The 15721-nt window shown below is 45.1% G+C and overlaps 1 protein-coding gene across 2 annotated transcripts in view; it reads right to left on the bottom strand.

The window, feature by feature from the left end:
• Positions 1-650: 650 nt before the first annotated feature.
• The window catches only part of SLC1A2 (solute carrier family 1 member 2), a 102127-nt gene continuing 87056 nt past the window's right edge, over positions 651-15721 (bottom strand). For both annotated transcript variants that reach the window (XM_080817750.1, XM_080817749.1), the window contains exons 10-11: positions 4778-5009; positions 651-1654 (exon numbers count right to left, since the gene is read on the bottom strand). In XM_080817750.1, coding sequence (XP_080673876.1) covers positions 1583-1654; positions 4778-5009 — 304 coding nt within the window. In that variant the 3' untranslated portion in view covers positions 651-1582. The remainder of the gene's footprint in view (positions 1655-4777; positions 5010-15721) is intronic.

The following is a 15721-nucleotide window of genomic DNA, read 5'->3' as shown; positions in this document are numbered from 1 at the left end:
AGTTTCTACACGCTCCTCGAAGTCAGTCAAATGTACTTTATTTCTCAGTAATTCAGGTTCAAGTTCCCAGCAACCTCCCAGAGCCTGCAACCTTAGGAAAATACTGTGAGTTATTCAACAGAAAAGGATAGCAGAGAAACTGACAAGTTTAGTCTGCACAATCCACCATTGGGATTCGTTGGGTGCCTACGGCCTACAAGGCACAGTGCTAATCCCCTTACAGTACTGACTCCCTCAAACCGTAACAGCCTTGAAGACGCCATCTTGAAGTTGTGAGGAGCCATCATCTGCTCCCATTTCATGGCTCAAGGCCATCTTGACTTTGCCATAGGAATGTCACCTTTATGGGATTTTGCACGTTTGTTTCCTGTTCCTTGCTACACAGAAGACTGGGAAGCAGATTGGCTCTGCTTCCAACTGTGCCCTGTAACTAGATTCAAGTGCTTTGAGAGAATACAAGAGAAAGCTCTCTAAGTGCTAGATCATGGACAGTGTTTTGTTTTTATCAAGAGATGGTCTTAAGGCGGCACAGCCAGCGTAACTGTCCTCTCTACCTGTGAGGAGAGTAGAATGGTTAGGCCTTCTAGGTTAATGAGATTGTGACTGAAATAATTTGCGATTAAAAATGTCTTTTTTTTTTTTTTTTTTTTGGTTAGAAATCCAAAAAAGAATTTTACGGCTGGAACAAAGAAAGTAAAGCATCGATCAAATCATCTCACTCGATTTCACTCTGCCAGGTGAATGCCAACCGAATTGGAACATTTGACTCTGGTTAAAGTTGACGTTGGCTGTGCTCTCTCACGTTTGTCCACATGCACAGCAGCGCTATGCAGATTACATCCTAATCCATCATCATCATTGAGAGCAAATTACGAAACCTCCTTTGAAATTTCAGTAATGATTTCCCAGGACTGGATAGGGTAGAGCAGAAACTCAGTGGGTTCTGTAATCGGCTGCCTTGAAGAGCACGGTTCCCACTACCATTCTCTTTGAAATATTTAGTTGAAAGAGTATACAGAAGGTAGATTCTCCGAGTTCCCAAAGACAGGGAACTGTCAAACAGGGGTTTGCTTTTAATCAACACATGGGCCGCCCCTAAGACATTCCGAGAATTACGTCTAGAGGCTTCTAACAGAATCTCTTGTGTGTACCAAAGCAGAAGCAGGGACGCCACCTGAGGGAATCACACACCGAGTGTCTGCTCTTTATCCCAAGTCCCCGGGATGCACCACATCACTTTAGTCGTGTACCCTGGGAAAAGAGGATCCACGGCTCTACATTTAGAGAGTAAAGGGAAGCTGGCCAGAACGCATCTTCAATTCAAACGGATTCCTCCAGCAGCCTCCGTTCAGACAGTAACACAGGTGAGAAAATGAGGCATTTACAAAGCATCACTTGGCAAAGACACGGCACCGCGCCTATCACTGACAGATCCTCGAAGCCTCGGCTAGCAGATTAAGTAAACACAGAAATAGATGCTTTTTTTTTTTTTTTTCCTTTTTAAAGACAGCTTGTTTATATTCTCTTTTTACCATAAGATATGCTGGGGAGTTTGTTCAAAACTTTGCTGAGAGTCATGTCCTTATTTTTCACGTTTCCACGGCTCTTCCTCGACTCCGCCGTCGGCGGACTTTCCGTTGGCTGCCAGAGTCACCTGAAAATAATTATCATCAGCATCCAGCTAATAGGCCGCGAACCAGAAAACCTCCCCCACGGGTTATACGGAGGAGCACCAGATCCAAGCTTCACTCTACAACCTCCCTACTACTTTTAAATGTCATTCTTTTCCAGCAGATTTGGAGCCCGTCTTGCTTTTCAACACAGATTTGTAAATACTGAAAAGTCCACATTGGCCTTGGGGAGTAAGGAGGAGCTAGAGACAGTCTGCAGTTTGGAGAATAACTTCCACTCTGATTTTAGGGTTGAGGGCGTGTCAAGCTGCACACGGACCCATCATCTAAGAATGCAGCCCTTAACAAAACAGTGTCCTTGTGCTACTCCATACAACCAGAGAAAACCCCCCAGAACTCGACAGCTAGTTCTACACATGCGTGTGAAAGGTTCAGTCCCAAGGAGGCCAGGTCGGTTTATATGTGCCCAATTGCAAAATCAGAGATCGAGAGGGGCTGGATACCAGATACACTATCCAAGCTTTAAACGTGAAAAAAGAAAAGAAGGGATTAAAAGCCAGAGATCCATGACAAGTGGACCTAAATGATTTCAACGCAGACATTTCATAAACAGGTATCCCCACCAGCCTGTCTGTATCAGGGCTTCCCTGGCTCTAAAAGAACTGAACCCTTACACCGAATGGGAGGTGTTCCCCTCCGCTTCTAAGTCGTTTCCTAGCTTACCTTCCGTCTGTCTGTCCTCAACGTCATGTGCAAACTTAAACCCACGACTGATATTCCACATAATGGAGAGACTGGATTTATGGAAGCATTAGGATATGGAAATATGACAAATGCAGCAATGTTTGAAAGAAATCCGAGCTTCTTCTTACCCGAGTGGAAGTGAAACGCATGCATTAGGAACACACACAACATGCCAGGGACAGAAAACGAAACCAAGCGTGTGAAGATAAAAGCTATTCGTTGCGTTCCTCCTCCAAACCCCGGCAGGCCCCCCATATCCCTCTAGAAAGACCATGCAACAAGCCATAACCATCCTACATGCAGTTATTCTGATAAAAATGTAAAAGTTCACACACAACTTCAAACTACGGTGACAAAGGCAAGAGTTTGAAAATAGAAGAGGCCAACAGGACGCGACGATGCTTGAAGCAGTTAACATTTTGACCAGAGCTGCAGCAAATTTGTTTCCCCTTCGGTGAACTGTCAAGAAAGACTGCCAGGAACAAACTATCTGCCTGGAGAAAGCTGTGTGTTCACTCTGACCTTAAATGTGCCTAGTTGCCTTTGAGTGATGAACAAGATCAAGAGCTGTCCAAAATCATAGGTCAAGTTCAGGTGCCTCTGGAACATCAGGCAGCACTCGGGGGTGGGCCCTGTTGCTGTCATCACGGTTGAATACTGGGGCTTGTGTTTCCAAAGTGGCTGGGACAGCAGCTTTTTGTTTTTTAACATTTCTTTCTTTTTCTGGCTGGGTTCAAAGAAGCCAGGGCTCCACTCACCAGTCCATCCCATCTCTGTCTCCTCCAACCACCTGGGTAACAGAAAAGCAAGAAGGAGTGGGGGACTGGCAGGAAGCATTGATGTCTCCCATCTTGGTGTTTAAAAATAGTGAGACAGAGAATGGACCAGAAGGAGGTTTAAGCCTTTACTACAAAATTATACATTCACTTTGCTGTCCTCCCATGCCCATTTCAGGACTTGGCAGATAATGGGCCCCCAATAAACATTTGATGAATGATCAAAATGGAGGAGGTCATAGGATCGAGATGGAGGTGTTCAGCAAAACCCCCCAAGGCACACAATAAATACCTGTTAAATAGAGCATAAAGCCATTCCATGGGAATGTGGACCCTTGTTGGCCCAAACTAACATTTTGATGGGGAATAACTCAGCATGTTCATTTAGATGTGGGAAACACTAACTTTCCAGGAGAATGGAATATATGCTTTTGGTACATCTGAATTTCTAATAATTTGAATCATTTTCATGGAGTCAATTAATTTTTGCAGTTGTCTCTTGATGGGCGAATACTTCCTTAATTTGTACTAGAGCCTCGGCTCATCCACACATGTACCTGATATAGAGGAGAGGAGCAAAAGACTGTTCCTGGTCCATTAGACTTCTGGATCTATGTTACAGTCCAGTTAAGAGAATCACTCCTATGCTACCCTTAATTGTCCTGCAGAAGCCATGGTTTATATTTGGAATGACCCAGAAGGAACCCAGGAAGAAATTAAGTATTAAATGAGATCTTGTCAACAGGAGTCAAAAAGGATCAGAAATCTGTATCGGGTACAGATCGCCCTCAGTTGCTTCCCAGAACCATATTAGTAACCCAGCCCCCAGAGTTGACTCTGCTCACCTGCCAGGGTTTCTCCAAGTTTGCTTCACTCTGGTCATGACACTCTGTCTTTGACAATGTCAAGTTAGTTACAATGAAGGCTAGACAGAGCCCATCAAGCTTAAAGTACCCAGCAGCTTGTGAAAGAGGCCAGAACATCCATGATTCAGGAAAGATAGGGCTGCCACTGTAGGAAATGTGGTTATCTATGGATAATTGTCCTGAAGTACAGTTGTCCTTTACTTGAAATAGCTCCCCCATTCTTGGAGCAAAATGACTGCCAGTTCAAAACTCACACTCTCACAAAAATAATTAAGGGAAAGATAGTTGTGCAAAGTTGGGTGGGCGTATTTTTGACCAATATGTAATTAATACACAGCAAGAAGGAATAGTTCTGCTATGTAAAGTAAGCGATTCTGGGTATTTCTCTTGGTGTTTCATTCAAGGAATAGAATATTTGAAATCCAGCAAAGCTTTAGAAACCACAAATTCTTTGGCAAAATGTTCAAGAAAACCAATCACATTTGTGGAGTCATTGGATGGGGGGTGGGGGGGATCAGAATGAATGTTTTACATCACGAACCAAGCAAGTGATCGGCTCTCCCCACTGTAAGACCTGATGATTTCCTGGCATGTTAGACACAGAGTTAGATGCTCTGGGACTCACAGAAGCTTGGGTTACATGATCCTTCAGAGAAATAAATGTAACAATAATACATGCAGGGATTTTTTGTGCTTGTCTTAGGAAATTGAGCATGCACTATTATATACAGGTCTCAATATCCATGAAGGGGAAAGGTACCTTGCACTCATCTACTATGACAGAGTTGTGTGCGGCATAGACACATTGATTAGAGTTGCTTTCCCTGTGGTTCTTCACATCATCATAAATGGACTGAGTCTTGGTCATTTCAATATCTTCATGCACTCGATGCTGGGAGTCAATAGTATCCAGCTCAGACTTGGAGAGATGATAGACAATCCCAGCCCCAAAAGAGTCCCCCACAACATTGACTGAAGTTCTCATCCTGTCCCTGGGAACAAAGAACAGAAAACATTTAGTGAAGAAGCAGTGACATGGTGGCCAAGAGGCCAAGGTCTAGAACCAGAGAAACCTGGGATTGAGTTCTGGCTCTGATTTTCCCTCTGTCTGATCTGGGGCAAGTTACTTAATTTTTATAAGCCTTGATTTCCTTGTTGGTTGATTGGAGATAACAATCATACTTCATCAGCTTGTATGAAAATTAAATGAGATCATGTACATAAAGGATTTAGCAAAATCTCTGATGGATGGTAAAAAAAAAAACAAAACAAAACAAAACAATAAACAATAGCAAAGTAAAAGGAGAGAAGGAAGGATTGGAGGAAAATAGTTCTCAGATCTCGGAATTGGCACCCAGGCTCCAGCAAGTAGAAGGAAAGTAGAAGGACACTACTAGTGGTGTCCAGCAATCCCTCCTGATGTAAACCATTCTTCAAAGACTCCAGATTACCTCCTCTTATGTTACTTATTAATTCTACCTGTGAATTCGCCTGTAATAGAGAATTCATCTCTTTGTAAGGATTGAAACTAACACTACCTTTCCCTGTGCACCTCACTCTTCCCCCAACGCATATATACACACGGACACAGCTAATGGATGAGAAACCCAGCCACAATTTTCCCCCTAACCAATATGCGCAGAGGCTGTGGGTCCTGGAAAAAACAGAATACTTTGCCATGTTCTCTCTACTAACCTAAAAAAATTAAATCTTCCAGAGTGGCTCTTGAATCAGGAAGTGTCAAGAAAACCCCTTTCTCAAATCTTTTTCCCAAGTTCTGATTTGAAAAAACTGTATGGTCCAGGACTCTCCTTCTTAGAAAGTCAACACCAGGAAAATGGAGTTGTTAGGAATAAATTGCGTTCTCTAGTCCTTTAGTACAATTGGTATTAAGAGTCCTTTTAACCATGTGTATGAGATACTAGAAGTCTGAAAGAGAAGGATGCTGGAAAATCAAAACCTTTTTTTCTAAAAAAAGAAAGAATTTAGGCAAAAATGTTGCTAAAGACATCACAGTCCAGGACACTCTAGACTTTAATTAAAAAATTATAAGGATCCTAGAATTAGTTCAAGGCAAAGTGGAAGTTTTAATTAGTTCTTAGAACAAAGGCCTAAAATAAGTTCTAGTTGCTACTATTAAATCTATTTCTCATTAGAGAAATGAAGCTACTCCAGGAGGAATCTGGCCTGGCTTCCTTGCAAGGAGCTTGTGAGCCTGCCAGCCTCTGGTTTCAAGTGGAAAGATGTTCCGCATGCAAAAATAAAGATCAGAACCTGACTTCAGCTCTCAGAAGCATATCTCCATCTGAGAATTCTCCTCTCCTCCCTTTTGCTTTGGAGAATCTGCCTCAGAGTAATAGAGTCTGAACATGAATGAAGACTGGCGCTTGAGGTCCTTTACAAAATTAAGCACCTAAAGCCAAGATTGGTAAGAAGACCCGGCGTGAAGGGATGAGAAGGTATTCATGATGATAGTTAAGAAAAGATATATACGTCTGGAGACAGCCTGGATTCAAATGCCAGCTGTTCCTTCTACTTGCTGGACAACACTGATCATACTTAACATTTAACTGTGAGCCCTAGTGGCCTCACCTGTGAGATCAAAATAATAAAAATGTCTGCGACACTGGGTTGTTGCAAAGATTAAATAAGATAACAAAGTGCTTAGCACAGAATTCTCTGAGACATTTAGCAAGAGCTCACAAAACATTAGTTATTACATGATGTGTACTCTAAATATTACTATAAATCTTATCAAGTCAATTTAAGTCTGTTTTTGGCAGCAACTGGGTAGAATGCCCAAACATGCCGAGTTAACCTACCATCTCTCCCTGGAAACATTAACCCTATTTGCAGAACAATCCTTATGGTGGCCTCCCAGCTAACCCCCTGAGTTATTTATCCATCACATAGCGTTGGTCGCCTTTGCTGTGTTTCAACTCTACTTTCAGTCCCACCCGGCATGTGTCCTGAGCCACGCACCCAACATCCTTGACCAATTGTTAAATTCCAAAGAGCATTCAGGTGAAGAGGAATTCTCTGAGTACCCATTTATATCATGGCCCAGAAGGATCTACCTTACTGGCAAGCAGATGGACCAAAGGCAGGGGTGGTGGAGATGATGCTGATGACGGTGATGATGGTGATGAGGATGGCAGTTGATATATCACATTTAATATGTCTAGAAATATGCTCTACAGGTATTACCTTGTTTAATCTCTCTATAAATGTTGCAAGAAGTATTTTTTTAAATTTAATTTAATTTTTTCAGTGTTCCAAGATTCATTGTTTATGCACCACACCCAGTGCTCCATGCAATACGTGCCCTCCTTAATACCCATCACCAGGCTCACCCAACCTCCCACCCCTCTCCCCTCCAAAACCCTCAGTTTGTTTCTCAGAGTCCACAGTCGCTTGTGCTTTGTCTTCCCCTCCAGTGTACTCCAATTCACTTTTCCTTTCCTTCTCCTAATGTCCTCCATGTTATTCCTTATGCTCACAAGTAAATGAAACCATATGATAATTGACTCTCTCTGTTTGACTTATTTCACTTAGCATAATCTCCTCCAGTCCCGTCCATGTTGATACAAAAGTTGGGTATTCATCCTTTCTGATGGAGGCATAATATTCCATTGTATATATGGACCATATCCTCTTTATCCATTCATCCGTTGAAGGGCACCTTGGCTCTTTCCACAGTTTGGCGATTATAGCCATTGCTGTTATGAACACTGGAGTACAGATGGCCCTTCTTTTCACTGCATCTGAATCTTTGGGGTAAATATTGGTAGTGCAATTACAGGGTCATAGGGTAGTTCTATTTTCAATTTCTTAAGGAATCTCCAAACTTAGTATTCATATTTAAGAAATGAAAACTCTGAGGGGCTTCACAAAGTTACACATCCTAACAAATTCGCAGAACCAAATTCAAGCACAGGCAGTGTGCTTCCAGAATCCACAACGCAAAGTGCCCAGGAGCCAGACAGCTTTGATTTTGAAACCAGCTCAGCCACTTCCTAACTGTATAACCTGGATCACTTCCCCTACCAGAATTTTTCTCAAGCAGGCAAAATACCTATTTTATAGGATTTCAAGAAGATATAAACAGTTCCTGACCCATAGTGAATATTCATTATATGCTGGCTCCTTCCCCTTTTGGGAAGAGCCATCACCCCCATCATATGGGCAAAAACACAAGACACTATGCCCAAGGGTTAATGAATTTTCAGTTTAACAAATCCATTGCCACCCAAATGGGTGATATAAGTTTACAAACTCTCATTTCCTCAACCCTTGACTTTCTTTGACATCAGATCCCAACTCTCCAGAGCAGCCACTGAATTGACTTTTCGGAATAGAATATCTGTTCTCTCCCATACCCTCAGGTCTCCTTGAATTTGAAAATGAACTGACCAGAGGAAATAGCTATCCGGCCAGGAATGAATGAAGATGGAATCGGGTAGAACCAAAGCATACTGATGTCTGACACCAAAATCAAGATGGGAAGGGCCCTAGACTAAGAGCTAGAACCCTAACCCAGATCTTCTGACTCTCTTACCTAGAGCAAATCACCTCTCAAGAAACATCCGGCATGCCTTAAGAACTCATTAAAGATTGATTGCAGGAGCACAAGAGCATCCAAACGGCTATGTGGAAATAAGAAGAAAACACAGACTCTAATACTTGGTGAGTTCTTTGTTAGTTCATTTTATTTATTCAACAGATGTACAATAAGCATCTTAGTGTGGGCAGGACATTATGTCCAGTGCGCTGGCAACAAAGAACAAGAAAAAGCCCTTCCCATGCTCCCTCTTCCCCCTGGAACCCACACTCTCTTTACTTCTCTGTGTCCCCCATAGAGTGAGATAAATGTTCTTGTAGGAATAAGTGCTGGGTGCTATGGGATTTTGTAGGTAGGACATTTTAACTATGATTGGGCCCCAAGAAAGACTTGAGTACAGAAGTATCTCAACTTAGGTCCTAAGGATAAGTCTGAGATAAAGGGGCAGAAAAGAAATAAATAATGTGAAATTGAGGGGATAAGAACACCTAAGAGCATTCAGGAGGCAAATCAGTGGGATGAGAGGCAGAAGCTAAGAACCAACCAAATCATGTATGGCCTTGTCAGCCAAGTTCAAGAGTCAGGTCATTATCCCAAGAGTGATGAGGAGCCACTGGAGAGCAAGACCATGCTTGCTCCAGTATGAAGAATGGTCTGAAGGAGAGCAAGTCTGAAAGAGCAAAACCCACTTAGTGAAGACGTGGTGGAAGGTTACAAGACAGAATTACAGGACTTGAGGACTGACCGGTCCTTGACAAGGATTACAGGACAGACAGAATTACAGGACCTTGAGGACTGACAAGTCCTTGAGGACTTGACTGGTTTTAGAGAATAAACAAGAAAAGAGTCAAGGGTTCCTCTCAGGCTTCTGGTTTTGGGCAATCAGTGAACAGTGTCACCATATGTATGGGATACGAAAGGTTGGGATGAGAAATGTTCTCAATACAGCTTGAACATACCGGGTCTGAAATCTGGAAGCCAGAAAAGCAGAGAGGTCCCACAAGTCGTTGGGAATATGGACTATCAGGAGAGACATAGAGAGTTAGGAGTCGATACCTAAAGAGACGATGGGTGGATGCCACAGGTGTGTTTGGTTCATCCTTGGAGGGAATGGAGAGTGAGAAGAGCAGGCAGTCTGTCTAGGACCCGGAGGGTGACCAAGAGTCAAGAAATGTGCACAGGCATAAGAGTCTGCAAAGATGGAAGAAAAATGGAAGAGTTGGGGGGAAGCGTGTTTCAAAAATAAGGGTGTGATGGAGAATGTCAATTACAGCCTAGAGGTCAGGTAAGAAGAGTAAAAGTGCGCCTTGGTTTTAGCGACCAAGAGACCATTACTGATCCAGCCAGGGCAGGTGCAAGCCAGAGGCAGAGAGAGAAGATGGCTCACCACGGATAGAAAACTGAATGAGAAAGAGAAAGTGGCACCATTATTTGTTATCAACGTATTCAAGACAACTGACTGAGAAGATGAAGGGAGGGAAGGGAAGATGGAGGGAGACAGGAGATAGAATTTTTAGTTTGCTGCAGAGGCCACCGGGGGAATGTCTGACCAACTCTGGGGAAGTCCAAGTCTGGCTAAAAGCAGGATATGGGAGTTTGCGGTTCCCACGTGGAAATTTCTCCACAGGCGAATACTTTCATTTTGTCTCACAACCAGTCCTGACTGTTCAGGAAACCCTGCTGACCTCAAGTGCTTCAAGGCTACTTGGTAAAAAGAATTTTAGAGTGCTTGATGCTATCCTTGGGTCTGGACACTATGTGTCAGAACTGTGAAGAGGAGACGGAGGGGAGGTCAGAATCTTTCGCTGAAGGGGATCCACCACCACAGGTGCCCTAGCTTTGGGGCCACCAGAAACCAAAGATGAGAGAGGGACTTGCCTTCGTTATTCACACTGACAAACCCGGTCTGGTTTCCTGGGAGAAAGGCAATTGCCACAGTCCTCTTTCTCTCTTTTCTATCTCTTGATCTAAATCCTCTGGCAGGAGGGTGTTAGAATTGTCTGACAGTCCTGGTTCTCATGAACTAACAGAGCCAAGGGAGCAGGGTCACCCAAAATCCATCTGGTTCCTTGTATTGGGCTGAACCATATGAAATTACCATTTCGACAGTTCCCTAAAGCCAAACATTGGCAATTTCATGTGATTCAACTTAGCATTCAGACCCAAACCATCATGTCTGCCTCTTAGGATGCAGAGTGCACAGCGTGGCAGAGGGGTCACCGAAGTCCCAGACCTAAGAAGGCTGGCACAACCCGAACCATCCTAGGGCTAAAGCCACGTGGGGATAAGAAGGGAAGGAGGGGCCGCCGAAGCGCTGGGCAAGAGCGTGAACTTTGGATGGGAGCCTGGGCTGCGATCCTGGCTCCAGCAGGGCAAGGAACGTAGCTTTTCCTACTCAGCTTTCTCATTTGTCAACTATGGGAATAATCCCTCCTTCCAAGCATGTTGAGAAGATAGTAAGTGCTAATGTGTCCTGAACGCCTGTCATCAAGGGGGCCTCTGCCAAATTCTGCATATAAAAGAGCACAGGACACAAACCCAGTCAGGCTCTTCATCCTTCTCTTCCTCCTCCTCCTCTTCCCTCTCCTCCTTCTCAGGAGTCCAAGGGAAAGGGGAGTAAACCACTTCCTCTTTTATTTCCTCCACCAAGTCTTGCACACTCCTCTTTTTGCACTTAGCACAACTCGGCTGGGATTTTTTGACCACATCTGTCCCCATTACTAGACCATCAGCTCTTTGAGTGCTGATACCACGTGGTCTCGGTTGGTGACATGGGCAAGGTGGAGGGAGGTGGGTGGGCAGGCATGTGAGGGAGGAAGGGCAGGGACGGGTTGTTGAAGAGGACGGAAAAACTCTAGAAAGAGAACTGTCTTTTTGTTTGGCAAATGTCTGGCTGGCTGTCTTGGCGGTGAGGAGGTAGGGCCAGGGCAAGATGAAGAAGGAGGAGGAAAGAGATGCAGACAGCCTAAATGACCTTGCCTACGAAAACCAGAGACATGTCCTGATTGCTGGGGGAGAACACAGAGGTGGAGGGGAGGGCAAGGCACAGAGACAGGGACTGAAGGGCAAAATAGAGCAGGGAGAGGAGGCTAGGAGGTGGGTGGTGGGCACTAAAGGACTCCTTTTAAAATAAAAGTGGTGCCTCATATTAAATTGTTGTTTCCAGGCTATCTGAAATTATTAAGTCATTACTTCAGTGAAGCTAAACTCAAGATTCAATTGTAGATACAGGGACATTTTCCCTTTTTCATCTTATCACTCTCCTGAGCTTTGCGCCTCCCCTTGTTTTTCCGTATTTCTTTTGTGATACTTTAAAAAGTGATTTTGCTGTGCAGAACTGTAGCCCCACCCCCGCCCCACCCCCACCGCACCCCTGATCTGTAATTTCACCACCTTGAGCCAGGGACGCTTTGTCAGGAGAGGGAAGGACTTAGGAGAAAGGGTCACAACCCATCCTAAGGTCGACATAGAATGGGTAACATAGAGAGAATTCTATGGGACTGGAAAATCAAAGCAAACATTTAAACATAAGCCCCTAGAATCTTCAGAGCTATGGCAGATGTAGGAACTCGTTTCTTCTTCCACCAGACACGGAGTAGGGCTTCAACCAGTTGTATAAATGCATAACCAGTGTGTATATGTGCATACGTGTGTCTCGAATAAGAGAACGAGAATCCAGGTGGATGGGCCCAGAACCTCAAGGAACAGCCAGATCATCCAGGTTTGAGTCCCAGATCAGCCATTCAACATGCACTAAATCAGGATAAGCTACTTTTCCATGAGCCTCCGTTTCCTCAATGGTTAAATGGGGATAATACCATTACCTGCCTCATGATTTGGGGCAACTTTTAAACAGGTCCAAGTAAAGTGCTTAGAATACTGTCTAATATTAAAGGGGTACTTGATGAGTATGAGCTATCGGTATCCTGAGTCCTTTCCATCATTTTAATTGACTAGATGCGAGAATGGCCAACTGGTGTTCAGGGAAGAACCAAGGGGTGCCTGGGTGGCTCAGTCGGTGAAGTATCCGACTCTTGATTTCAGCTCAGGTCTTGATCTCAGGGTCATGAGTTGAAGCCCTGCTTGAAAAAGAATCAAAGTGCTGATATCCCCAAATCAGGGACTCCTACTCTTCCTTCCCTATCTCTAATCCATGGTTTCTGGGAGTGAGGTCCCTGGCCTGTATCCTCAGCATCACTGGCAATACTAATTCTTGGTCCCCACTCCAGACCTCCTGAATCTCCAGGAGATCTGGGCGCATGCTCAAGCTTGAGCATCACTGCTCTAGTCCCTCCGGGGAGGGATGCTAACAGGGAGCTTCAGAGCTCCCCCTGCAGGAGGGAGGCTGTAAGTCTTCCTAGTAAGTTCCATTTCAACTCTGTCCCTCAGCTAGTAAATGTGTCCCCGAAATTATCTCACCAATAATCTTACGTGATAAGTGGGTCACGGATCCCCTTGGGTTTCACTGTATTTTGGCTTTCCTTTTGTCACCTGTGGCCAGACCTGGTTATTTATTACCTCTTCCTGGTACTGGCTCCTTCCTGCTTCCCTCCAAGAGACGAGGGTGTCAGCGAGTTCTCTTAGAAATAGGTGCCGACGATTCCTGACACAAAGGGCTTCTTGGACCCTGGTGTAGGTTCTGGTTTTACCAGCCCCGCCCATCCGGTGTTCGAGGACTCCGGCAGTTTTCGGGGCCCAGAATCTTCGTTTTCACCATGACATTTACAGAGCAGCCAAGCCTGCCCATCGAAAAGCATCCAGGGCTTGGCGGGCAGTAATGAGGCTGGCCAGTCTCCAGCAGCTGGCAAACACTGTGGCACGTTAAATGTCACTGCAGGCTTTGTTTGGTTTTAAATTGAAAAATTGCTAGAGTTATGAGAGCTTACAAGCTTTGCCTGGAGAGAAAAAAAAAAAAAATCCCCTCACCTTTTCTTTTTCTCTACTTCACCCGCCCCCGCCCCCATCATCAACTATTTCGCTAGGGAATGGCCAGCCTCTTCCTGTACATCTGTGTCACCTCTTCCCCCTGACCCCACTCACACTGTAACGGGCACCCAGTGGCCACGGAGCCCATGACCAAGAGTGTGTTTCCAGAGCTCCACTTGCTGGTGAGCAAGAATGTGCCACCATTACTAATTCAAAGCAGATCTGACCAAGCTACAGACCCCAACACACATTTTCCCAGGCTCCTCTACCCTCCCTTTTTTCCCTCTTCTTAAAAGGAACGTTCAGGCTTATTTGTATACAAACATCCATCACCCGCAGAATCGTAGTCCAGGTCTTAAAACCAGCAGGGCACTCAAGGGCATGGGGTCTAGACTCTGCTTTTAAGCTGACAAGTCATTATTCTCACTGCTCACATGACAGAGCTGAAGTCTGGAGGGTAACTTCCTCAAAGTCGCACAAAGAGTAAGTGCAGAGCTCAGATCCGGGGCTCCTGACTGTTTGCTTTCTTTTTTCTGGGCACAGAGCCCCCCCCCCCCCCCCCCGCACCTGAGATCCAACCCCAGAACTAGAAGACAGCTCTTCATTTGTTCCTTCCTTCCCACGCCAGCCTGGGATTGAGTTTTCTCATATAGAGTTTCATCAATATAGTTAATCCAAATGTATCATCAGTTTTGGGTTCAGCCAACTCCCTTCTGCTGGCACGTTCCTGCCCTGGAGTTAGGACGCCCTGCTCTCGGCGCAAGTACGAACATGTGAGCGCTGGTGTGGGGTGATGGGGAGGACCCAGCCCTCCTATTCCATTCGCTAGCATTTAGGTCAGAAGTGGGTAGAGTCTTAGACGTTTCATGAAATGGCTCTCATCCAACAGGCTTGGAAGCAAATGACTGCCAAAAGCCCAGCGCCCACAATGGCTGGAGGGCTTGAATTCTCAGAGTAGCAGAGACCTTGACCAGACCCCATTTGTCCCCATTTAGGCTTTTCTGATGTTTTCTTTTAGTCTGGGGAGGAGGAAAAAAACAGGTCAAACGAAAAATTCCCTGGTTATTCTGTGGAACTGGGGGTGACCCTAATAGGTCTGTCCTCCCTAAACCTTTCTGACTGAGCGTCTCTCTGCTTTCTGCCCACCACTAGATCTGCCTGGTCAAGTGGGAAGCTGTGTTGGGGATGGGGTTAGCGGTAAAGGGTCCTGACCTGACCAGCCAAGCTCTCTTGTGCCCACAGGCAAGACACTTAACTCTTCTAATTCCTGGTTTCGTCATCTGTGAAACACTCCTTAGGGCTCTTCGGGGATTAATCATTACCACATGTAAAGAACATGGCGGAATCCACCAAGTACCAGCTCCCTTTCTTCATTTCCAGATTTTTTCACTCAAAGAAAGGCATTTACATGATCATGAGGGAAGGTTATCTCTATAATGATCTTTTATAAAAAGATCAGTCTCTAATGGTGGATTTCAGGCCTCAGACATAAGCCCAAGAAGAGACAAGGTAATGTAGACAAGAGCAGTCCACCGTTTCGGAGGGTTCAAGGAGCCAACGGGCAGAGGACTCAGGAAGCAAAAGTCACAGGGGAAGCACAGGTCATTTCAATAGCTTCCTTGGTCTTTCTTCCTGTGTGGAAAGGCCCCTGGTTATCACACAGCAACTCCGTGGTGAAATTTAGCACACATGTATTGAGCTCCGACTGACCCTAAAGTATTGCCAATGCCCTCACTTCCCTTTTGTCCTCCTCCCCACCAAAGCCCACCCCACTCCTTTGTCTCCTTCATCCCATTCCCTCCCAACCCTTCCACCCATAAACCACTGCGGAATCTCGGCCACCATGATGACCGCCTCGTCTGACAGACACCATGAGAAAAGGTGCCCTGGGGCCAGTACAGTCTCCCAGAATAACCGAGCTAGTGCAGAGGACCCACCCCCAGCCCCTGAGAGAGGCTAGCAGGGACAGAAAAGAGGCTATTTTGCTTACTCTTCACCTTCCCTCTAAAGGTACTTTCGGAGCATTTCCCTGGCAATGAGGATCCAGTCAGGAAGATCATGACCTTCCTTGCAGCTCTCCCGAGGCGTACAGATTACGTCTGGGGAGCACTTGTCTATTCTAACCTAAATCTTAACAACAGGCAAGCTCTGTGAGAGGTGAGTCTTCCTTCCAGCTTGCCAGATGTCCTTCCCTTCAGTCATGGGTGTGTTTTTTGC

This window comes from Martes martes (assembly GCF_963455335.1).
Source record: "Martes martes genome assembly, chromosome: 10".
Lineage (NCBI taxonomy): Eukaryota > Metazoa > Chordata > Mammalia > Carnivora > Mustelidae > Martes > Martes martes.
This window is presented reverse-complemented; position numbering and strand designations above follow the sequence as displayed.